The sequence below is a fragment of the Herpailurus yagouaroundi genome, unplaced genomic scaffold, assembly GCF_014898765.1.
Source record: "Herpailurus yagouaroundi ecotype Mexico unplaced genomic scaffold, PumYag 190, whole genome shotgun sequence".
NCBI classification, from domain to species: Eukaryota; Metazoa; Chordata; class Mammalia; order Carnivora; family Felidae; genus Herpailurus; species Herpailurus yagouaroundi.
In genome coordinates this window covers 38002138-38025229 of record NW_024412421.1, presented here as the reverse complement: position 1 = coordinate 38025229, position 23092 = coordinate 38002138, and the positions used below count along the sequence as shown (strand labels likewise).

At 47.3% G+C, this 23092-nt stretch overlaps 1 protein-coding gene across 17 annotated transcripts in view; it reads left to right on the top strand.

The window, feature by feature from the left end:
- The first annotated feature begins 3268 nt into the window (after nucleotides 1-3268).
- Nucleotides 3269-23092, top strand: part of FANCA (FA complementation group A) — a 65395-nt gene continuing 45571 nt past the window's right edge. For 6 of the 17 annotated variants that reach the window (XR_005780929.1, XR_005780932.1, XM_040443356.1 and 3 more), the window contains exons 1-11: nucleotides 3269-3886; nucleotides 4736-4845; nucleotides 5445-5529; nucleotides 10276-10418; nucleotides 10552-10647; nucleotides 13266-13339; nucleotides 17256-17365; nucleotides 19214-19296; nucleotides 19779-19812; nucleotides 20239-20305; nucleotides 21805-21917. Coding sequence is in view for 13 of the 17 variants with exons in the window: in XM_040443356.1 (XP_040299290.1) it covers nucleotides 3808-3886; nucleotides 4736-4845; nucleotides 5445-5529; nucleotides 10276-10418; nucleotides 10552-10647; nucleotides 13266-13339; nucleotides 17256-17365; nucleotides 19214-19296; nucleotides 19779-19812; nucleotides 20239-20305; nucleotides 21805-21917 (994 nt within the window). In the remaining 4 variants the exon portion in view is untranslated. Of the gene's footprint in view, nucleotides 3887-4735; nucleotides 4846-5444; nucleotides 5530-10275; nucleotides 10419-10551; nucleotides 10648-13265; nucleotides 13340-17255; nucleotides 17366-19213; nucleotides 19297-19778; nucleotides 19813-20238; nucleotides 20306-20440; nucleotides 21049-21804; nucleotides 21918-23092 lie in introns of those variants that run through there. The other 11 variants (XM_040443355.1, XM_040443357.1, XR_005780931.1 and 8 more) reach the window with 8 other exon arrangements.

Here is a 23092-nt window from a genome sequence, read left to right as displayed (position 1 = left end):
TCTGGATACGGGGCTGGACGTGGGGTTCAGGATCTGTAAGAGACTCGGTCTTGTTCCCAGTGTTTCCTGGCACCTTGGGCAATGTCAAGGAAACACTCATCTTCACTTTCTTTCTTCTGTTCTGGGCCCTTTCCATATAGACATTGGCATGAAAAGAGGCAGGGTCTCCGTATGCTGGACAGAAGTGCCAGGAAAAGGTGAGAAATCCAGGCATTGAGGACGCAAGGCAGATGCAGGAGGGAGGGAGCCAGCCTAGTTTGGGTTCTCTTTCTCAGGGATATCTCTTTCTCCCAATGCCTTGTCTTTGGGAAGGCAGAGGCTGAGGAGGAGGAATTATGTGGAGTGCAAACCCAGGAGGCTCTTCTCCCCCTTCCATTAGAGGGCTGGAGCCCCACCTGCCCATGTCTGCAGTTTAAGAGCTTAGGTTTGGGGATCAGACAGACCTGAGTTCTTTTCCTGTCTTTGCCATGTATTAGCTGTGTGTCCTTGGGCAAATCCCTTAACCTGCGAATGCCTGTCTCCTGTCTGTAAGCTGGAATGATATTCACGCCCCCTGCTCCTATGATAGATCATGTGTAAAGGACTTTATCAATGATCTGTGGCTCTGTGAGAGACCATCGCAAGACCTTAGTGGCTTAAAGTAACAGTGGTTTCCTTAGCCCATCATTCCTCCAGTGAGCCAGCCTCACTCCCACTCCTACATCACTGGCGTTTGGCTGGCAGCTGGACAGCCTGCGATGGCCTCATTCCCAGGTTCTGGTATTGGACCGGCTGCCCGCCAGGGACCGGGACTGTTGTTGGCTGGGCCCCCACCTTTCTTCCACGTAGCCTCATCCTCAGGTAGGCTGGCTCAGGTGTGTTCCTTGGGGAGCTCAGCGTTCCAAACTCTAAAGCACAAGCTCTTCTCAAGGCTCTGTTTGTATCATGTTACTCACGTCTCATTGGCTGTCCAGACCAAAGAGATGGAAATAGACTCCACCTCTCGACGGTGGGGGAGAACTTGCGGCCATATCTTGCAGCCCACTGCCCGGCTTGTGTCGCCCCCCCGTGGGGTTTTGTGGGCATTTATCTCACGGTGAGCAGTCCAGATCTGGGTTGGGCCTGCCAGCGGTTCCGCGGAGGGTCATCGCCTGCACACAGATTTGAAAGCGTGCCCTTTCCAGAAGTTTGGAAGACAATCCAGGAGTTGACAGCGGGGCGCTCTTCGAGGGCCTCCTGCATCACAAGAGGGCTCCATGGCTGACAGGGTGATATTGTGTGAAAACCTGGATGTTGAGCCTCAGCTGAAAGGTGATTCAGCTCTTCTAACCCTTTGGGAGAGGACAGAAAATACATATTGGTCTCTCCCCGCTGGTCCTGGCACGGAGCTCCTGAAACTCTTGTAAATTCCTAAGTGATAACAGTAGGAGCACCTTTTGTTCTGATGGGGTAACTTAGGTGGGCTCCTGCGTGGCTCGGCTGGTCACCAGAAAGACCAAGGAATGATTAGAGAAGCTTGTAATTTTCAGCTTGGTCCCCATCCTCTAGAGAGGGAAAAGGGGCTGGAAATGGAGCTAATGACCAATCACGCCTTCATGATGATTTTACTTCTGTAAAATCCCAAAAGTACAGTGTTGGGAGAGTTTCCAGGTTGGCGAACACAACAGTTGGAGGGAGATGTACCCCAATTCCATGAGGACAGATGGCCTGTGTTTGGGATTCCCCTGGACCTCACCCTGCGTAGCGGTTCATCTCACCTGTACCCTTTCTCACAGCCTTTAATGATCTGGTAACTGTGTTTACCTGACTTCTATGAGCCACTCTAGCAAATTAATCAAACCTGAGGAGGGGGTCGTGGGAACCCCGGATTTGTTGACAGAAGTTGTGGGAAATCTGGGGACCTACGGTTGGAAGTGGCATCTGAAGTGGGCGGTAAGCTGATAAGACAGAGCCCTTCACCTGTGGGATCTGATACTGTCCCCATAAATAGTGTCAGAATTTATTTGAATTGTAGTATACCCAGTTGGTGTCACAGTGAATTGCTTAGGGGGAAAATGCCCACACATTTGGGGGCCAGACCTGTCAGAAGTAGAGGAGATACTCAGGAGGAAGGGTTACATAGGAGGAAGAACCTATGGTTTTAATACTCAGGACAACCAAGTTGGTTTTTAGTTCACCCTTCAGAAGTCAGGGCTCAGGATACCCTCAAAGCATTTTCACTTATCACATATGCATAAACATGATTATATGGTAAAGTTTGTTTAAACAAATCTGTAAGTGCTCTTTCAATTCCAGGTGTTAAGAGAATCTTGTGTTATTGTTTGGCCCTTCCACAGTTCATCCTAAATAGAAACGAGCCAAGCATCACTCTACGCTCCCTCTGCCTGTTGTTCACCAGTGTGACAGCCCTATGGCCCTCTGTCCACTGCTGGTCCCCCGGCCCCACGGTGTGTGCAAACCAGGCTCCGAGGCCTCATTTCTAACCTTAAGCTGCCATAGGTTTAACTGAAAAAAAAAAAAAAAAAAATCTGTTTTGTAATCTTTATGAGATGGTCACAAGAGGAGACCGAAGAGGCTCAGGAAAAAACAAATTGCATTATATTCACAGGTCCTAGACACTGGAGGAATGGCAGGCTGTGAAAGGCCACACGAGGCAGCTCCAAGGTGCTAGGAGACAGAATAGTAAGGCTGATTTTGATAGAGATCAAGGTCTTTATCAGAGTTTTCCCATGAAAGTTAAGGCTGAGCAGGGTAAACCGCTACGATCGGCTAGTTTCAATAGTTTTGGTGGGCTGTGGGCTACAGCGGTGGCAGCTGCCCGGCAGCTGGCCAGGGTATGATGAAGGTAGCACACTATAGCCTCCTAGGATTGAGGCCAGACAGAGGAGGTGTGGCTCTGAGTTGGACAGTTTCTTAACAACGGCAGTCTCCTGTGGGCCCCCGGGCGGGGGGTGGGGGGGGCAGTCTCTCCCTAGCCAGAAAGGTTTTAAAATCTCAAAACATCATAACTTACAGAAAATAAATTATATAAATTATCAGTTGTGTGTGTATAAATATTTATTTATCCAGGAAATACTAGACAGCCATGAAAACAAGTTAACTACAGCTAAGCACAACATCCATGAATCTCACAGGTAAGAGCATCGAGGGAAAGCCACCGCAGCGACGCAGTACGATTCCGCGCCCCACGGGACCAGCTTCGAGGTTTTAACACCTGCGACCCATTCGAATGGGCACCTGCGGCCACTTACGTTTAAATTACAGTCAAATAGAAGTTAACAATGAGGGCTCAGTCGCACTAGCCTCAGACTGTCTGTATCGCTGCAGAAGGTCTCACTGGGCCGCAAGCAGCCCGCGCGGGTTCGCCCCCTTCCAACTCCAGGAACCGGGGCGCCCAGACGGATGAACAACACAGCTCAGCGCTTTTTAGTCTCCTCGGTTGTGGCTTTGTCGGGTTTTTCGGCATGACTATCGGCCGGCCATTCTCGGCAGGAATAAGGCACAAGGATGCCACCGTTTTCTCGCGCGTGACGCTGTTTTGAATCCGCTCCGCTACCCGTCAACTCTGAAGCGACATCACCCTTCTCCAGGTATCAGGGTACCTGCCTCCTTCTTGCCACCACCAACATGGCGGCACACGCCGCCACCAAGATGGCCGCGTCGAGAGGCCTTCGCCCCAACGGGCAACGGAGTGTGGCCGAGCACCGGCCGGCCAATGGGGAGGCCGGGTAGCCGCCAGCCAATAGGGAGGCCGCGGGGGCCGTAGCCAATGGGGACGCCGCGCGGGCCGGATGCAGGAGGCTGCGGAGGGAATGGCAAGTTCCCGCCATGTCGGACTCGCAGGTGGAGGGCGCCGCCTCGACCTCGGGGCTGGGGAGTGGCAAGAGGAGGTGGACCGAGCTGCTGGGTAAGAGGGCACCAGGGCTGCGGGAGTGGGCGGTGTCGGACCCTGAGACCCCTTATCTCCTTAGTCTCCGTCGCCCCGGTCCCCGGCCTCTCCTTGTCCCCCAGGACCTCCTGCCTCCTCCCAGTGCCCCAGAACCTCGGTCCTCGTCCTCCTCCGCCCTGAACCCCCGCCTCCTGCCCGCGTCCCACCGACCTCCAGTTCTCCTCTCCCTCAATACCTAGTCCTGTGCCCCCTGTCTTGTTCCCCCCACACCCCCGCCCCCTGGTCCTGGTCTCCCCCGACTTCCCGTCTCTTTTGCCCTCTTCCCATCCCAACGACCCCTGTTCCGGTAGATCTCCAGTTCTTCCTGCATTCGCGGGGCTGCCCCCCCCCCCCTTCCAACGCGACGTCAAGAAAGATGGTTCTAGGAGGCAGGGAGTTAATAATACTCTGCGTCCAGGAGTGCGGGATGACAGTAAGGGGGTCAGCTTAGCCTACTCCCAGAACCACGTAACCTGACTGAACAAGAATCAACCCCTAGGCTTGGGTTTCATCAGGTTTTCCCACAATATCCTTTTTCTGTCCTAGGATTCCACAGAGAATTGTCTAGATTTCCTCCCATCGGTGACAGTTACTGGGTCTTTGCTTACCTGGACATTGGAGAAGTACTGGTCCCTCATTTTATAAAATGCTCCTCAGTTGGGTGTGTCTGATGTTTTCTCATGATTAGATTTGCATTTTTCATAAGAATACCACGAAGTAATGTGTCCCCGAGGTGCACCACATCAGGGGGTCTAGAATGTCACCAAGTCTTCTTACATGAGTTTTTAAGGTGTGCCGTAATTTTGTGGAACTGGTTTTCGCCCTTAGCGGGAAGGGTCAAGAGGCAAATGTGCGGTCCTGGAACAGAGCAGAAGTTACAGGAATCCGCTGTGCACCTCCTGAGACGCCACCTAAACTTGAATGACCTTCTGCTCGAGGTAAGAGGGAATTGGTTCGACCTTTGCAGGCAGATTTAAGTTTGGGTGTTTTGCATGCAGCCAAGGCATAATCTTAGAGACCCAGAAAAAGCCTTATGAGGATCTGGTAGAAGCACCCATTAAATGTTGACTCGATGAGAAAAAGGTTGTGAGCATTTATCTTTTTGGAGATAAAATGTGATTTCAGAGTGAATTTAGTTTTTCTCAAAAATGTTTGGTAAGATTCGCTTTTTAAAAATGTTTACCTCGTGGGGCGCCTGGGTGGCGCAGTCGGTTAAGCGTCCGACTTCAGCCAGGTCACGATCTCGCGGTCCGTGAGTTCGAGCCCCGCATCAGGCTCTGGGCTGATGGCTCAGAGCCTGGAGCCTGTTTCCGATTCTGTGTCTCCCTCTCTCTCGGCCCCTCCCCCGTTCATGCTCTGTCTCTCTCTGTCCCAAAAATAAATAAACGTTGAAAAAAAAAAATTGAAAAAAAAATAAAAATGTTTACCTCGAAATGTTTAAGAATAGTGCAGTAGGCAAGCATTATATACACAAATTGTTTTTATGCACCCACAACTTGAACTTTTAAGAATAGAGTTCTTTGTATTTGGTTTCTAGGTAGAAGGTGCACCACGTAAGATGCTGTGTCTCAATCAGCTGATTGATCCTGAGGCCTGTACTAATCTTTCTAGTTCACTCATAGGTAAGTTAGAACTTAATTTTCTTAATGTATGGAGATATGGGAGAGCTTTATGTAAAGTGGTCTTGATTTGCTTCTAATACACAAAAGTGGTTGGTTAAGTGTCTGAGTCTTGATTTCAGCTCAGGTTGTGAGTTCAAGCTCCATGTCGGGCTCTGTGCTGACAGTGCGGAGCTTCCTTGGGATTCTGTCCCTCTCTCTTTGCTCCTCCCCTGCTTGTGCTCTCTCAAAAGTGAATAAATAAATAAACATTAAGAGAAATAACAGTGTTTCACTCAACATAGGGCTCAGAAGCAGTAGGAACCAAAGTGTCCCTTGGAAGAACATGGGACAGTAAAGTGCATTTCCTTTCTAGAAGTGGTGAAAACAAGTTGTGCTGGGCTGGGGAGAGCAGGCAGGAAACCAGAAGAATGTTTCCAGGTTTGAGACTATTTCAAGGTATTTAAATTTGAGAATATGAGATTCAGGGAAGTTCTGTGGGAATAACAAAAAAATTCAATTTTTTTCTGGTCATTAACATTTTTTTTTTTTTTCAACGTTTATTTATTTTTGGGACAGAGAGAGACAGAGCATGAACGGGGGAGGGGCAGAGAGAGAAGGAGACACAGAATCGGAAACAGGCTCCAGGCTCTGAGCCATCAGCCCAGAGCCTGACGCGGGGCTCGAACTCACGGACCGCGAGATCGTGACCTGGCTGAAGTCGGACGCTTAACCGACTGCGCCACCCAGGCGCCCCTGGTCATTAACATTTTATTATGAAATGACTTCAGGAAAATATTAACTAATTCATTAATTTTAAAGTATTTATTTTTTTTGAGTAACCTTAAACAAATAGACTCACCCTGACAATTGATTGTCAAAGGTCATTGGTAAATGATAGTAATTTTCACTGCCATAATTACATTTGAATTCCACGTACAATGTGTCATTCTGGGGAACCAAGCTTAGCCACACACTTTCTTGTATGGATTTTGGATCAAGGCTTAAGAACTTGTATAAAAAGCTCTTAACCTTGACTGCAGAAATATAAGACCCTTAATTCATGAATGTTTTAGTGGTTTTTCCTGTTGAAGATAGTGGTTGTGTTACTTATATGATACATAGGAAATGTACGTTACATAAAAAAGATTAAAGCCTTGGGGCGCCTGGGTGGCTCAGTCGGTTAAGCGTCCGACTTCGGCTCAGGTCACGATCTCGCGGTTTGTGAGTTCAGCCCCGCATCGGGCTCTGGGCTGACAGCTCAGAGCCTGGAGCCTGTTTCAGATTCTGTGTCTCCCTCTCTCTGACCCTCCCCCGTTCATGCTCTGTCTCTCTCTGTCTCAAAAATAAAATAAACGTTAAAAAAAAAATTAAAAAAAAAAAGATTAAAGCTTTATAAATTTTTTTTTTCAACGTTTATTTATTTTTGGGACAGGGAGAGAGAGGGCATAAAGGGGGGGGGGGCGGGGGGGGGGGGCGACACATCTGCACAGGCTCCAGGCTCGGAGCCATCAGCCCAGAGACTGACGCGGGGCTCGAACTCACGGACCGCGAGATCGTGACCTGGCTGAAGTCGGACGCTTAACCGACTGCGCCACCCAGGCGCCCCGATTAAAGCCTTATAAATAAAAACAGACACTTTGCCATGGAGACAATTCAGAAAGAAATGGCTATTCTTTTTTTTTTTTTAATGTTCATTTTCAAGAGAGAGATAGCACGCAGAGCCTGATGTGGGGCTCAAATTGATAAACCATGAGGTCATGACCAGAGCTGAAGCTGGATGCTTAACTGATTGAGCCACCCAGGTGCCCCTCTTTTTTTTGTAATTTTTTTAACTTAAGTATAATTAACATGCATTGTTATATCCGTTTCAGGTGTACAGTATAATGATTCAATAATTCTGTACATTTTTGAGTGCTCGTCGACATAAGTGTACTCTTGGGGTGCCTGGGTGGCTCAGTTGGTAAAGTGTCCAGCTTTGGCTCAGGTGATGATCTCACGCTTCGTGGGTTCGAGCCCTGCGTCGGGCTCTGCTGACAGCTCAGCGCCTAGAGTCTGCTTTGGATTCCGTCTCCCTCTCTGCCCCTCCTTTGCTCACGCTCTGTTTCTTGCTCTCTCAAAAATAAACATTAAAACATTTTGCAAATAATAAAAAAGTAAAATTTAAAAAAAGATACATGTACTCTTAGTTCCCAATTTGCTTTATCTTTTGGCCGTCCCTCCACCCACCTTCCCTCTGGTAACTACCAGTTCATTCTCTGTATTTAAGACTGTTTTTCCTTTGTTCATTTGTTTCTTAAATTTCACAAATGAGTGAAATCCTATGGTATTTGTCTTTCCCTGATTTATTTCACTTATTAGCATCATATTCTTTTTTTTTTAATGTCTATTTTTGAGAGAGTGCGTCAAGGGGAGGGGCATAGAGAGAGAGGGAGACACAGAATCCAAAGCAGGCTCCAGGCTCCGAGCTGTCAGCACAGAACCTGACATGGGGCTTGAACCGACCAACGGTGAGATCATGACCTGAGCATAAGTCGGATGCTTAACCGACTGAGCCACCCAGGCACCCCCCCCTTTTTTTTAATGTCCAGCATTATATTTTTTAAATCCATCCATGTTGTTACCAATGGTAACATCTTTTTTTGTAGCTGAGTAATATTCCATTGTATATATACCGTATCTTTAGCCATTCACCTATGGATGGACACTTGCTTCCGTATTTTGGCTATTTTAAGTAATGCTGCAATAAACGTTGGCATGCATATATCTTTTAGAATTAGTTTTTTTTTAGTGTAATTATTGGATCTTAGGGTGGTTCTATTTTTAAAATTTTTTTAATCTTTATTTTTGAGAGAGAGTGCAAGTGGGGGAGGAACAGAGAGAGAAAGACGCAGACTCAGAAGCAGGCTTCAGGCTCTGAGCTGTCAGCACAGAGCCCAACGCGGGGCTTGAACTCACGAACCGGGAGATCATGACCCAAGCTGAAGTTGGACACTTAACCAACTGAGCCACCCAGGCGCCCCTCTATTTTGAACTTTTTGAGGAACCTCCACATTGTTCTCCAGAGTGGCTGCACCTGCTTGCACTCCCACCAGCAGTGCACGAGGGTTCCTTATTCTCCACATCCTCGTCAACACTTGTTTCTCGTGTTGTTGATTTTAGCCATTCTGATAGGTGCAAGGTGACATTTCATTGTGCTTTTGATTTGCATGTCCCTGATGATGAGTAATGTTGAACATCTTTTCATGTGTCTCTTGCCCATCTGGACGTCTTCTTTGGAACAATGTCTGTTGAGGTCTTCTGTCCATTTTTTAACTGGATTTTGTGTGTGTTGAGTTGTAGAAGTTCTTTATATATTTTGCGTATTAATCCCTTATCAGATATATCATTGGTAAATATCTTCTCCCATTCAGTAAATTGCCTTTTTGTTTGGTTGATGGTTTCCTTTGCTCTGCAAAAATGGCTAGAAATTAGCATTTTCTTTCCTTCTACCATGAATTATTTCTTGACCTCTATAGTTAATAATGTAAAAAAAATTTTTAATGTTTTTATTTATTTTTGAGCAAGAGAGACAGCATGTGAGCAGGGGAGGGGCAGAGAGAAAGGGAGACACAGAATCTGAAGCAGGCTTCAGGCTCTGAGCTATCAGCACAGAGCCTGACCTGGGGCTCAAACTCATGAACCCTGAGATCATGACCTGAGCCGAAGTTGGACGCTTAACTGACTGAGCCACCCAGGCACCCCCTATAGTTGATGATTTCTAATATCGTCATTTGCAATCTTTGTAACTATTATTGTTTTCATTTACATATTGGTATGTGTTTTCAGAACCCTGAAGATAATGGGCATGTGCTACAGCTTTTTAAAAAAATACAAAAAAAACCCTAGTTTTGGAAGTCAAATAAATGAGATGGCAGTTTGCTTATAGGCATTACCTTCTCTAGGCTGATTGGGGTTCTCACTTGATTGAATGCAGACCAGAGGCTGGATACTCAGGAGGCTGGTGGCTGCCTGTGGGCTCAGCACCTAGGCTCCACCTGCCAGTCTGAGGGCTGACCACACCTGTGGTCTCTACTACCCACCAATGTGTGGCACAGCATTTGGAAACGACCCACTTGCCAAACATCAGTATAAAGTCCGTGGAAGCAGGTCTGGTTTTGACACTGAAGTCATTGCAAAGACAGGAACCCATTGCCGGGGTCACCGTAGTTGCCAGTTGACTGTGCTCCTTGGAAAACTTTGATCAAGTTCTAAGAATATATCTGCCAAGCTCCCTTATTCGTGTCACACGGAGACGTTGGCACGTGCAACCGTGGGCTTCGAATGCTGACCATTGTTATCCTGTGTGTCGCTTCAGTCACAAAATGGTCTTATTTCCATCCCTTGTTTTTCCCTCTAGATCTGTGCTCCCCTTCAGAAGACCATTTTCTGGGCGGCTGCAGCTTAAAAGGCTTCTTATTTTTTTTTTATTTAAAAAAAAATTTTTTTTTCAACGTTTATTTATTTTTGGGACAGAGAGAGACAGAGCATGAACGGGCGAGGGGCAGAGAGAGAGGGAGACACAGAATCAGAAACAGGCTCCAGGCTCTGAGCCATCAGCCCAGAGCCTGATGCGGGGCTCGAACTCACGGACCGCGAGATCGTGACCTGGCTGAAGTCGGACGCTTAACCGACTGCGCCACCCAGGCGCCCCTTAAAAGGCTTTTTAAACGCCAGGTCTTCTGTTTTAGATTTTGTAGTGTGTCCCTCATGTTTTGTTCTGTCTTTAAGGCTCTGCTTTGCGGGATCAAGCTTCAAGGCTGGGTGTCCCTGTGGCAGTGCTGTCCAGCCGGTTGGTGGCCTCCAGCATCACGCAGATCTGTGTGTCTGATGGCGAGCCCTCGCACAGGGTGCTGCTGAGCGCAGAGCAAAGGGTGAGACGCTGGGCGATGGGCACGCTGTGCGCACTCGTTGCTCTGGAGCTGTTGGGAAAAGTAGTACATTTCTTTAATGTTTCAAGTGTTTGCTTATTATTACTTTTTTTAAAGATTTAATCTCTCTTTTCAGAAGAAACTGTCTTCCTTGTTGGAGGTGGCTCAGTATTTACTGGCACACAGTATGTTCTCCCGATTCTCCTTGTGTCAGGAACTGTGGGAAGTACAGGTAAATTGGACATTGTGGCTCTGACTTTCAGGGTTTCTCTAGTAGCCTCTTGGTTTGGGTCGAGCCCAGAGAGTCCCTGGATGTTCTCAGGGGTTCCAGCCAGCGTCTCATTAATCACAGACTGGGGGATGAAAGCATTCAGCAGATGCCTCTGTGGGTGGAAAGAAGTGCTTTCAGTTACTGGATTTGTTGGTATTCACCCATAATTAGTACCGTTTACTAGAATGTACCACAGACACATGGTGTTCTATCTTCTTATATGTAATTATGAACAATTTTCCAGGACAGTGTAGTAAACCAGAAAAATGCAATTTAATAATTATTCTTTTTTTTTCTTCCCAAAGTTTATTTATTTTGAGAGAGAGAGGGAAAGAGAAAAATCAAGCAGGCTCTATGCTGCCAGCATGGAGCCTGACGTGAGACTTGAACCCACAAAACATGAGATCATGACCTGAGCCAAGAGTTGGTTGCTTACCAACTGAGCCACCCAAACACCCATAAAAATTATTATTAAAAAAATTCTTATGTTTTATTTTTTTTTTTTGAAACATTTTTAATTCAGTAGTCTTGCAGATTTTTGAATAGTTGACAGAACTCAAGGGAATTATTTGGTTATTAAATGAGATCAGTAAGAATATAGAAAAGGTAAGAGAAAACTCAGGTAATGGTGCACTCATGGTTCCCCCCATTCTCTTATCCAGCATACATTATAGAGTTCACCTGATTTGGCAGCAATTGATACGGTCCTGGCGCTCACTGATAACTACTTACAGGGAGGGGCAGCTGAATGCACACTAGTTGCAGGACTACAGGTGTCCACAGGTGTGCAGGGAAGAGTGACAGCTGTATGATCGGGTGGTTAGGAAAGGCTTGCTTTTTTATTTTATTTTATTTTTTTATGTTTATTCATTTTGAGAGAGTATGTGCATGTGCCAGTGGGGGACAGCAGAGAGAGAGAGAGAGAGAGGAGAGAGGGAGAGAATCCCAAGCAGGCTCCTTGCTGTTGGAGTGGAGCCTCACGTGGGTCTTAAACCCACAAACAGTGAGATCACGACCTGAGCCGAGATTAAGAGTCAGATGCTTAACCAACAGAGCCACCCAGGTGTCCCTAGGAAAAGCTTGTTTGCTTGCTTGCTTGCTTGCTTGCTTTCTTTCTTTCTTTCTTTTTTTTAATGTTTTTGAGAGAGGGAGTATGAGCAGGAGAGGTGCAGAGAGAGAGTGGGACAGAGGATCTGAAGCAGGCTCTGTGCTGACAGAGGAGAGCCCGAGCCTGGGCTTGAACTCACGTGAGATCATGACCCGAGCTGGGGTCAAACGCTCAACCGAATCACCCAGGCACCCCTGGGAAAGGCTTTCTTTTTTTTTTTTTTTCAACGTTTATTTATTTTTGGGACAGAGAGAGACAGAGCATGAACGGGGGAGGGGCAGAGAGAGAGGGAGACACAGAATCGGAAACAGGCTCCAGCCTCTGAGCCGTCAGCCCAGAGCCCGACGCGGGGCTCGAACTCACGGACCGCGAGATCGTGACCTGGCTGAAGTCGGACGCTTAACCGACTGAGCCACCCAGGCGCCCTTGGGAAAGGCTTTCTAAGAGAGCTGGCAGCTGCATGGCATGTGAAGGGAGAGTGCCATTTCGCTGGGTAGAGAGTAGGACAAAGTGGACAGTGGGAGACAGAGCTGACTTGAGTGAGGTGTCCTGGCGGGGAGGAGGAGGGGTGTCTGCCCCAGAAGGGAGGACCTCACTGGGATAGGAGAGAACAAGAGGGACAGAAGCTGGGTCACAGCTGGCCTGTGCTGCATCCAAGAGTCTCAGCCTTGCTCTGGAAGCTGTGAAGGGCCACTGGAGAGTTCTAAGAAGAGCAGATGTTGAGAGGTCCAGTCTCTGTTTTGGAACACATGGGAGAAAGGCACTGAAGCAAGTTAGAGTAGAGACTGGGTAGGGTGCCAGGGGGACGGGGGAGGAGGAGGTGAAGGATGGTAATGGTGAGTGACTGAAGGCTTGGTGAGTTGATTTTTATTTATTTTTTGTTAAAAATTTGTAATGTTTGTTTATTTTTGAGAGAAAGAAAGAGACACAGAACGTGAACGGAGGTGGGGCGGGGGGCAGAGAGAGAGGGAGACCCAGAATCGGAAGCAGGCTCCAGGCTCCGAGCCATCAGCATAGAGCCCGACGCCGGGCTCAGACTCACGAACCGTGAGATCATGACCTGAACCGAAGTCGGACACTCAACCGACCGAGCCACCCAGATGCCCCTTAGTTTTATTTTTTTTAATATTTATTTTGAGAGAGAGCTTACACGAGTGGGGGAGGGGCAGAGAGAGAGAAAGAGGGTCCCAAGCAGGCAGTGTGCTGTCAGTGTAGAGTCTGGCAGGGGGCTTGATTTCATGAACCTTGGGGTCGTGACCTGAGCCGAAATCAAGAGTTGGAAGCTTAACCGACTGAGCCCCCCGGGCGCCCCTACTTGGTGAGTTAAAGCCAAAGTGGATCCAGTGTGTATCTTAGGGCGTGATTGTTACCCCACTTTAGTTCTGCATAGATCACAGTGCTCAGGTACGCAGCCTGCACGTTGCGGGGAAGTGTGCGTGTGACGGACTCACAGTACAGTTATTTTCTTTAGGGTTCTTTGTTGCTTGAGGTCGTGTGGCAGCTTCACATACAAAACGTTGTGAGCTTCCAAGAGCTGCTGGAAAGGTAGTGTACCGGCGATAATTTAACATTACCTTAATATTACGTGATTTATTTTTTGTAATCTAACCTGCTAATGAATTACTTATTTATATGTTAAAGCCAAAAATCACTGAAACTCTTCATTATTTAAAGAGAACATTTGTTATGGTTGAAGTTGTGATAATGCCCAGACTTGGTCATGTTTTCTTTTTTTTTTTTTTTTTAACGTTTGTTTTTGGGAAAGTGCAGGCAGGGGAGGGCCAGAGAGAGGGGGGCAGAGGATCGGAAGTGGGCTCTGCGCTGACAGGCTGACAGCAATGAACCTGACGTGGGGCTTGAACTCATGAACCGTGAGATCACGACCTGAGCCAAAGTCAGATGCTCAACTGACTGAAACCCCCAGGTGTCCTGGTAACGTTTTCTTTGTATGAGATATGTCATGTGATCATTTTTTTTTTAAGATTTTATTTTTAAGTAATGTTCACACCAAAGTGGGGCTTAAACTCATAACCCTGGGGTCAAGAGTTGCACGCTCTACCGTCTGAACCAGCCAGGTGCCCTTCTGATAAAATATTGTTAAAAATTATAAAAGAGTGGTACCTTGGTGGCTCAGTTGGTTAAACATCTGACTCTTGGTTTTGAGTTCAGCTCGTGATCTTATGGTTCATGGGGTTGAGGCCTGTATTGGGCTCTGTGCTGGCAGTGCAGAACCTGCTTATGAGTCTCTTTCTCCCTCTCTCTCTGCCCCTCCACTGCTCAAGCTTTCTCTGTCTCCCTCACAAAATAAATAAATACACATTAAAAAAAACCCACAACTATTTGTAGAGGATACCATCTTGCATATAGGAAACTCTAAAGAATCCACACTGTCAAGTATTAGAGCTACTAAGCTGGTTTAGCAAGGTTGCAGGAAACAACATCAACATACAAGTCAATCGTGTGTTTATACAAGAACAGTGAACAATCTGAAAACAAAGTAATTCCATTAAAAAGAACATGGAAATGATTAAATTAGGAATAAAGTAGAAGAAGTGAAGGACTTGTATACTAGAAATTATAAAGCATAATGGAGGGAAACGAAGACCTAAATAAATAGGCGCTTCATGTTCGTGGATTGGAGCATTTAATGTTAAGATAGCAGTACTCCTTCTATACACTTCCTTGCAGTGATCTATACGTTCAGTATAATCTCCATCAAAATCTAGCCTGGCTTTTTTGCATACATTGACAAGCTGATTCTTTTTTTATTTTTTAAAATTTACAACCAAATTAGCATATAGTGCAACAGCGATTTCAAGAGTAGATTCCTTAGTGCCCCTCATCCATTTAGCCCATCTCCTCTAGCACAACCCCTCCAGTAATTTTCAGTTTGTTCTCCATATTTATGAGTCTCTTCTGTTTTGTCCCCCTCCCTGTTTTTATATTATTTGTTTCCCTTCCCTTATGTTCATCTGTTTTGTCTTTTAAAGTCCTCATATGAGTGAAGTCATATGAGTTTTGTCTTTCTCTGACTGACTAATTTCACTTAGCATAATACCCTCCAGTTCCATCCACGTGGTTGCAAATGGCAAGATTTCATTCTTTTTGATTGCCGAGTAATACTCCATTGTATATATATATACCACATCTTCTTTATTCATTCATCCATCGATGGACATTTGGGCTCTTTCCATACTTTGGCTATTGTCGATAGTGCTGCTATAAACACGGGGGTGTATATATATCCCTTTGAAACAGCACACCTGTATCCCATGGATAAATGCCTAGTAGTGCAATTGCTGGGTCGTAGGGTAGTTCTAGTTTTAGTTTTTCGAGGAACTTCCACACTGTTTTCCAGAATGGCTACACCAGCTTGCATTCCCATGACAAGCTGATTCTGATTTTGATATGGAGGTACAAGGGACCCTGACTAGCCAAAATTCCTTCAGAAAGAACGACAGTGTTGGGGAGTCACAGGTCCTGTCTGCAGAATTTACTACAAAGCTAGGCTGTGGTGCAGGCATAAGGGTAGACCTAGAGTAATGGAATAGGATTTCCAGTCCGGACGTAAACCCATACGTATATGTCAGATGATTTTCGACAAGGGTGCCAAGACCATTGGACAGGGGAAAAATAGTCTGTTCAACAAGTGGTATTGGGACAACTGAACCTACACATGCAAAAGAATGAAGTTGGATCCCTGCTTCACACAACATATAGCAATTAAGTCACAGTGCACCAAAGACCCAAACATAAGAGCTAAAGCCATAAAACTTCTAGAAGAAAATCTAGGGTTATGTCTGCACGAGCTTAGATTAGGCAATGGTTTCTTGGAAAAGATGCCTAAAATTCATGGTACAAAAGAAAATGTCGAGGAAAATTGTGCTTCATCAAGTTTTAAAATTTTTGTGTGCAACGCTCTTAAGACTGTTAAGACCATGAAAAGACGACACCTAGAATGGGAGAAATTATTTGCAAATCATGTATCTGATTGTCTAGTATCTAGCGTAAAGAACTCTTACATCTCAACAGTAAAAAGACAGTCCAATTAAAAATGGACCAAGGGTTTCAATAGACATTTGTCTGAAGAGCATACACGTAAGGCTAAGCACACGAAAAGATGCCAGATGTTAGTCACCAGAGAAATGCAAGTCTGACTGGTGAGGACTCCTCCCACCACCCCACCCACTGCTCCTGCTTCTGGGTCCAGGCTCCAAATGGAGCTGTGCGTGCCTGATGCCCTCGATGACCACCATAGCTTCAAATCGCTGCTGTTTTGTTTTGTTTTTGATTATTTTACTCTAATTGAGCTTGCTTTGTACTCGATTAGTAGTAAGCTACTCCAAATAAACTTTTTTTTGTTAAAGCTTATTTATATATTTTGAGAGAGAGCGAGCCGGTGGGCAGCACAGAGCCTGACATGGGCCTTGATCTCACGAACTGTGAGATCATGATGTGAGCCAAAATCAAAAGTCGGACTCAACTGGGGCACCTGGGTGGCTCAGTAGGTTGGGCATCCAACTTCAGCTCACGTCATGAACTGGAGGTTCGTGACTTCGAGCCCCGCATCAGACTCTGTGCTGATAGCTCAGAGCCTGGAGCCTGCTTCGGATTCTGTGTCTCCCTCTCTCTCAGCCTCTCCCCTGCTCATGCTATGTCTTTCTCTCTCTCTCAAAAATAAGTAATAAATGTTAAAAAAAAAAATTAAAAAAAAAAAAAAGAGTTGGACTCGGCTGAGCCATCCAGGTGCCCCTAAACTTTTTGAAAATGATTATTTAAAAACGTTAAAAAAAAATTTTTTTTAACGTTTTTATTTTTGAGTGAGAGACCGACAGAACACGACTGGAGGAGGGGCAGAGAGAGAGGGAGACACAGAATCCAACGCAGGCTCCAGGCTCTGAGTTGTCAGCACAGAGCCTGACGTGAGGCTCAAACTCACAATCCGCGAGATCATGACCTGAACCGAAGGCAGACACTTAACTGACTGAGCCACCCACCCAGGCACCGCTAAAAAAAATTTCTTTTTTTTTGCCCCTAAAATTTTTTTAATGTTTATTTATTTTTGAGAGAGAGAGAGAGAGAGAGAGAGAGCATGAGCAGGGGAAGGGCAGAGAGAGAGGGAGACACAGAATCCGAAGTAGGCTCCAGGATCTCAGTTGTCAGCACAGAGCCTAACACGGGGCTTGAACTCAACCAGCTGTCAGATCATGACCTGAACAGAAGTCAGATGCCTAACCGACTGAGCCACCCGGGTGCCCCGAAAATGATCATTTTTAATGTCAGTAGCAGCTGTTCCGATACCCCGTGTATGTCAGCTGGGCCCGTTGTGACTTCTGGGAATAGCTCACATGGTCGCCAGATCGTTCTCTGTGCCCCAGCTTCTGAGTGAAGTGACCGGGGAAGAAAACGGCCTGGTAGATATCGAGGGATGGTGAGCACATGGTGTGTGCTTTGTCCCTAGTCATGCTGACACGCAGGCCACAGTGGCGTGGCTCTTTAGGAACCTGTGCCTTCTGTGTGAGGAAATGGAAGCATCTCCGTACAATGACATCGCCAGTGCTATGCTTTCTGGTAAGTTCACAACAGGGGCAGGTTCACGGATAAACTTTAGGTCAGCGGGAATGCTTTTTGCTGTGACAGTCTGTGGGAAACAGGACAGCCCCGCACCCCTGGCATGGGAATCCGGAAAAACAGTCCATTCGCCGAGTGGTATTGGGGCAAGTGGCCACACACGTGAAGTTGGAGTCCTGCGGTAATTAAGTCACAGTGCACCAACGACCTAGAAGAAAATCTAGGGCCACCACCGCGTGAGACCATCTCCACCCAGGCCTCCCGCCTGGGTTTGCTCGTATTTGAATTTTGTGGAAGTTTCGCCAAGTCCGTCTGTTGACCCGCTGTGTCGGGGGCCGGTGGCTACTGTGTTTAAAATACGCAGATTACGATCTGCCGGACCAAGAGCTACAAGACCACCACACGGGGTCTGCAGGGAGCTCCCTCAGCTCCCATTCCGGAGAGATGAACACCTCCGGGGCCCTGTTGATTGGAGGTGCAGCCTCAGTGTGCTCACAGAAGGGAAGTCAAGCCACGGAAATTGTTGCTTTCAGATCCCAGAAAAGGAGAGCTTCAGTTAGCTAGGGAAGTTCACAAGCGAGCGGGAGACAGGGTGCGAGTGCCCGTTACTTGTGGGGTGAATTGGACCTGAGGTCACCAACTTTTTATGGGCTCAGCTCTAAGTGGTTATTATTTTTTTAATGTTTATTTTTGAGAAAGAGCCCATGCAGAGGAGGGGCAGAGAGAGAGGGAGGCAGAATCCCAAGGAGACTGCACTGTGAGAACAGAGCCCGGTGTGGGGTTTGGACTCACAAACTGAGAGATCGTGACCTGAGCCCAAGTCAGACACTTAACCGCCTGAGCCACCCTGGCGTCCCCTAAGTAGTTATTTCAAAAGGTGCCCTGGAAAAGCAAAGCAGGAAGTGTGGCAGGCATGCTAAGCTCACGGCCTGATCTCATCATCATCGGACCCTGGGTGAGAGCAGGGGTGCCATGCTGTCCATTGCCTGGACAGTAGCTCGGAGTGGCAGTTTTCTTGTCACACTTGTCTTTTTCTGGGTGTCTTTCCCTTTGGGTGGGCCCGGTCCTAGGCTGCTCTCTGAGCCAGCAGAGCCTTGCCATTGTCAGTAATTCTGAGGAATGAAATCTCCAAATAAGCAACATATTAGATGAGAAGTAGAATGTTCCACACAGCTTGTGAATTTTTTTTTACGTTACAAAAGATATGTTCCTTTTTCCTAAAGCTTTCTTGGTGATGGATGTGAGCTCCTTGTGATTCCTGAATCCTGTAGTCTGGGCTCAGAGAATTTAAATTGAAGATTAGACAAAATATTTTTGATTTCAGTCCTTTAATTTTATCAGAACTTATGGGTCCATTTCCTGCCCCATTCTCCTGAATGTAGTGCTTCTGGGTCTTCCTGGAACAGTCCTTATATTTTGAGGTAGGAGATTGGCTGGGGAGATAATCCACATGAAACCCTTAGATGGTGTGTTTTTGTTTTTTTTTTTTTAATTTTTAAGTAATCCCTACACCCAATGTGGGGGTCAGACTCAACAACCCCGAGATCAAGAGTCACCTGCTGTACTGACTGAGCCAGCCAGATGTCCCAGATGCTACTTTTTTGTTTAAGAGAAAAATCCTTCCCATAAACTTGATGGATGATAAGAATTTCCCTTCCAAATAGAGTGCCAAAGAGCACAGTCTGGTTCAGGAAGGGTTTTGTGGGTTGGGCTGGTGAATGCTTGTGTGTGGGGTGACGCCTCCTGTGGGTCCTCATGCTCCAGACCCTAGAAAGTGGGTTCTCTGTGTCATCCACAGCTATTTGAAGATCACAGTGCGTTGACGTTTTTGGGTTTTGTGGCTTTCAGATCTTGTGCAAATGTTTGTTTTGAGAGGATTTCAGAAAAACTCGGATCTCAGAAGAAATGTGGAGCCTGAACAGATGGGCCAGGTAGGAGGAAAAGTGATATGAAGAGTTGGGAATCGGTTCGTTATGAGAATGCAAGTTTCTGGACCAGCGGCTAATATCTGACTGACCCACGTTATAGTGTATAAGCTTTGATGGGGGAATCTTGTTTTCGTGAGGTGCTCCGTGAGTAATGTTACTCCCTCATCCAGCTCTTGAGGGTGAAGGCCTTCATGAGACCCCAGAATCTAGCTTGGGCTTTCAGACGAGTGGGAAGGGAGAACTTTCCACCAGCAGAGCTCTGCCAACCCTCTGAGCCAGGGGCTGTGGGAGGCCAGCAGGCTTCGGGCCAGGGTCCCAGGGAGTATGATGGATGCTTCCAGAAAGTCTGCCCTGTCACTGTCAGGGTCTCCCCAGCGTTGGGGTGCTGTTGAGGATGCACTTCCTCATTTTGCTGTAGAGCGGCCGGTCTTCTTGTGTGATACGCATATATGATTAACGGTGACTTCTGTCTTGTGCTTTGACAGCTCGCATTTGTTGTACTTCAGAGAATGCTGATCTGTGAGTCACCTGCTCCTGCCCCAGCCTGTCCATGAGTTCGTTTGCTTATTAGGAATTCTCAAGGTTTCCCGCCTTTGCATTTTAAGTACTTCACCTGAACTGACCCTCTAAGGTCTCTCCTGACTTTGCACTTAATCTCCAGAGCTACAAATGACAACCAGTGTAACGGTTAATTAGGGAAGCATTTTTTTGTCTATGTGTTTTGATTGATTTAAAAGGCTTACGTCTCGGGTACCACTGGGATGCATGGGGAGGACTTGTATCACATGGGGACCTAGGAGGCCTCGGCGGTCTGTTATTTGGAAGTGGAGGAGGTTTCTCCAAAGATGCATTACCTGACTCGTCCACTAGTACTGGTTGGGGGTCGTTTTTGATGGATTGTGGTGGTGAGCTGATGTGTTTTCTGTTCCCACCATCTGTCCTCAGTCGCTCTCGAGGCTTTGGCCGCTGGCATGCAGGATGGGTCCCCACAGCACAAGGTGGTGAAGTGCTGGTAAGTCCTGGGAGCAGGCCTGCTGGGTGTGCTCAGGGGACAGTGCCTATTGCCTTAAAGGTCCTGGGTATTTGAAACAGTCCCGAAGGATCAACAGCTGGTTCCTGAACACGTTCTCTGCCATTGTGACATCAGGTGAGGACGACCGCTGGAAAGCGCTAGAAACCCTCTGGTCCGCCTGCTCCCTCTCAAGATTCCCCCTTTCTTCGGGAATCCTCCATCACCTGGTCTGAGCCCGGATCCCTGAGGGTCGTGGCGGGCGTAGGACACTCCTGGAGCGACCTTCTCACTGCCTCGGCTCTCCCCTCGTGCCTCCCTGCCCATGCCCTCTGGCCACCAAACCCTCGGTGTGCCCTGAAGCCGGCACTCACATTCACCCGTGGTCGGGATTTGCCACGTTAGCCTTCTCGCTGCGTGGCTGTCTGGTAGTTCACGTTGAGGAGTGGTTGTTGGGGTGTCTGGGTTTGCTTCAAAGTCATGTGGGATGAGGCCAGCCCGGAAGTCGGTTCTTTCCTGGGAAACCAGGAGAGTTTTCCAGCATTCGCAGGCCTTGGGAAACCCTCTGTTCTTTCATTGTTTAGCTCCTGATTGATTGCCTGTTCTCCAGTAATTCTCGTGACCCTCCGACACGCTGTGTCATTCAGTACTTAAACTCTGTACAACCAACACTGCTTTGCTTTCTGCATTTTCTGCTTTTATAACACGCCTGACTGGATTGCTCAGATTCCTGTCCCGAGAGTTAGGTGATGACTGTTGATATGTTTGTTTCTTTTTAAGTTTCTTAATTAGTTGCCAGTGTTGACTATAAAAGCAGACCCCTCTCCCTCCCTGGTCCGGGCGGCCAGGCTTCCTGGCACACGGGGGTTTGCATCCCAGTCTGGCCCTCGGGAAGGCCACCCCTTCTGCTCGGTGTCTCCTCGTTGCTTGCGTGACTGGGGCTGGTCTTCCACCCGAGAAGCTGGCTACGGCTGTCAGCGGCTCTGACGCTGGCACGGTGAATTGCCCTCAGGGCTCCACTGTCAGGCAGCCCCATCACCCTTTGTCACTCCTGACCTGTCAGTGAAACGTTGCTGCATCTGAATGTCTGTGTGCCAGGCACTCTGCACAAGCCTGGCCAAGGCCCTGCTGGCCCCTGGTTCCCATTTCACAGATGGGGAGGCTGAGGCTTTGTAACGTTTGCAGATTGCTGTGCACTGACCCAGACTTGCGGAGGTCATTCCGATCCCTTTCTGGCTTTTCTGCTCTATGGGCGGTCCCTTTCTTATTAGACCCACACTTCTCCAGACTCCCACTTCGAGTCTGTGGCACAGCGGCCTGGCAGAGTGAACGTTTCAGGGTTCTGGAAAGGGCGAGCCTTTGCGCCCCCTGAGCTGAGAGTTGGGGGCCTCGAGGTCCGTGCAGCCTTGCTGGACAGAAGTAGCCTTTGATGAGCTGTTGGCACGGCCGGGACCCTGGAGGACCCTTCTTTTGCTGAGCGCCTCTTAACGTTGTGTTTGCAGGTTCGGCGTGTTCTGTGGACACACATATGACAGAATGATTTCGACAGATTCTCCTAAGAGATTTTTCAGTCATACTCTGACTCAGGTGCTAACCCACAAGCCTGTGCTGAGAGGTAGGTTCCAGAGCCCAGGTTTTTTGGCTCCCGATGGGAGCTTAGCCCCAGATGGCAGGACTCTGAGACGGCTTGAGAGCATGAGGACACGTTATCCTCGAACGTCTTCATTTGAAAGTTACACATGCTCATTAAAAAAAGCTCAGTACTAACAAAGTAGGGGAAGGAGAACTGTCACCCATCAGCCATATTGTCACCACAATAGAAATATCTTTAACGCGAAACTTTTCTTGTGGTCTTTTCTCTGTAGATCATGAAAATCTAATTATCAGAGTGAATTACTAGGTTTTGTTTTAATAAATCATCTAAGCGTTTTTTTGTTTTTTTTTTTTTTAATTTTTTTTTTCCAACGTTTATTTATTTTTGGGACAGAGAGAGACAGAGCATGAACGGGGGAGGGGCAGAGAGAGAGGGAGACACAGAATCGGAAACAGGCTCCAGGCTCTGAGCCATCAGCCCAGAGCCCGACGCGGGGCTCGAACTCACGGACCGTGAGATCGTGACCTGGCTGAAGTCGGACGCTTAACCGACTGCGCCTCCCAGGCGCCCCCTTATATAAGCGTTTTCTTATGCACAGTTGATCCTTGAATGATGTGGGGTTAGGGACCCTGACCCCATGTGCAGTTGAAAATCTGCGGACAGGGGCGCCTGGGTGGCGCAGTCGGTTAAGCGTCCGACTTCAGCCAGGTCATGATCTCGCGGTCTGTGAGTTCGAGCCCCGCGTCGGGCTCTGGGCTGATGGCTCGGAGCCTGGAGCCTGTTTCCGATTCTGTGTCTCCCTCTCTCTCTGCCCCTCCCCCGTTCATGCTCTGTCTCTCTCTGTCCCAAAAATAAATAAAAAACGTTGAAAAAAAAAAAGAAAATCTGCGGATAGCTTTTGACTTTTCAGAACTTAACTCCTAACAGCCTACTGTTGACCAAAGCCTTACAGGTAACAGAAACAGTTCATTAACACAGATTTTGTACGGTAACGTGTGTTATGTACTGTGTTCTTATGGTAAAGTAAGCTGGAGGAAATAATATTCAGACATCATGAGAGAGTAAATGTACGGTATTACACTGTATTTATCAGGAAAAAACTGCATGTAAGTAGGCCCACACACATTTCAAATCCGTGCTGTTCAAGATTCAGTTGTAATCACATGCTGCTGCTTTTTTTTTTTTTTTTTTTTTTT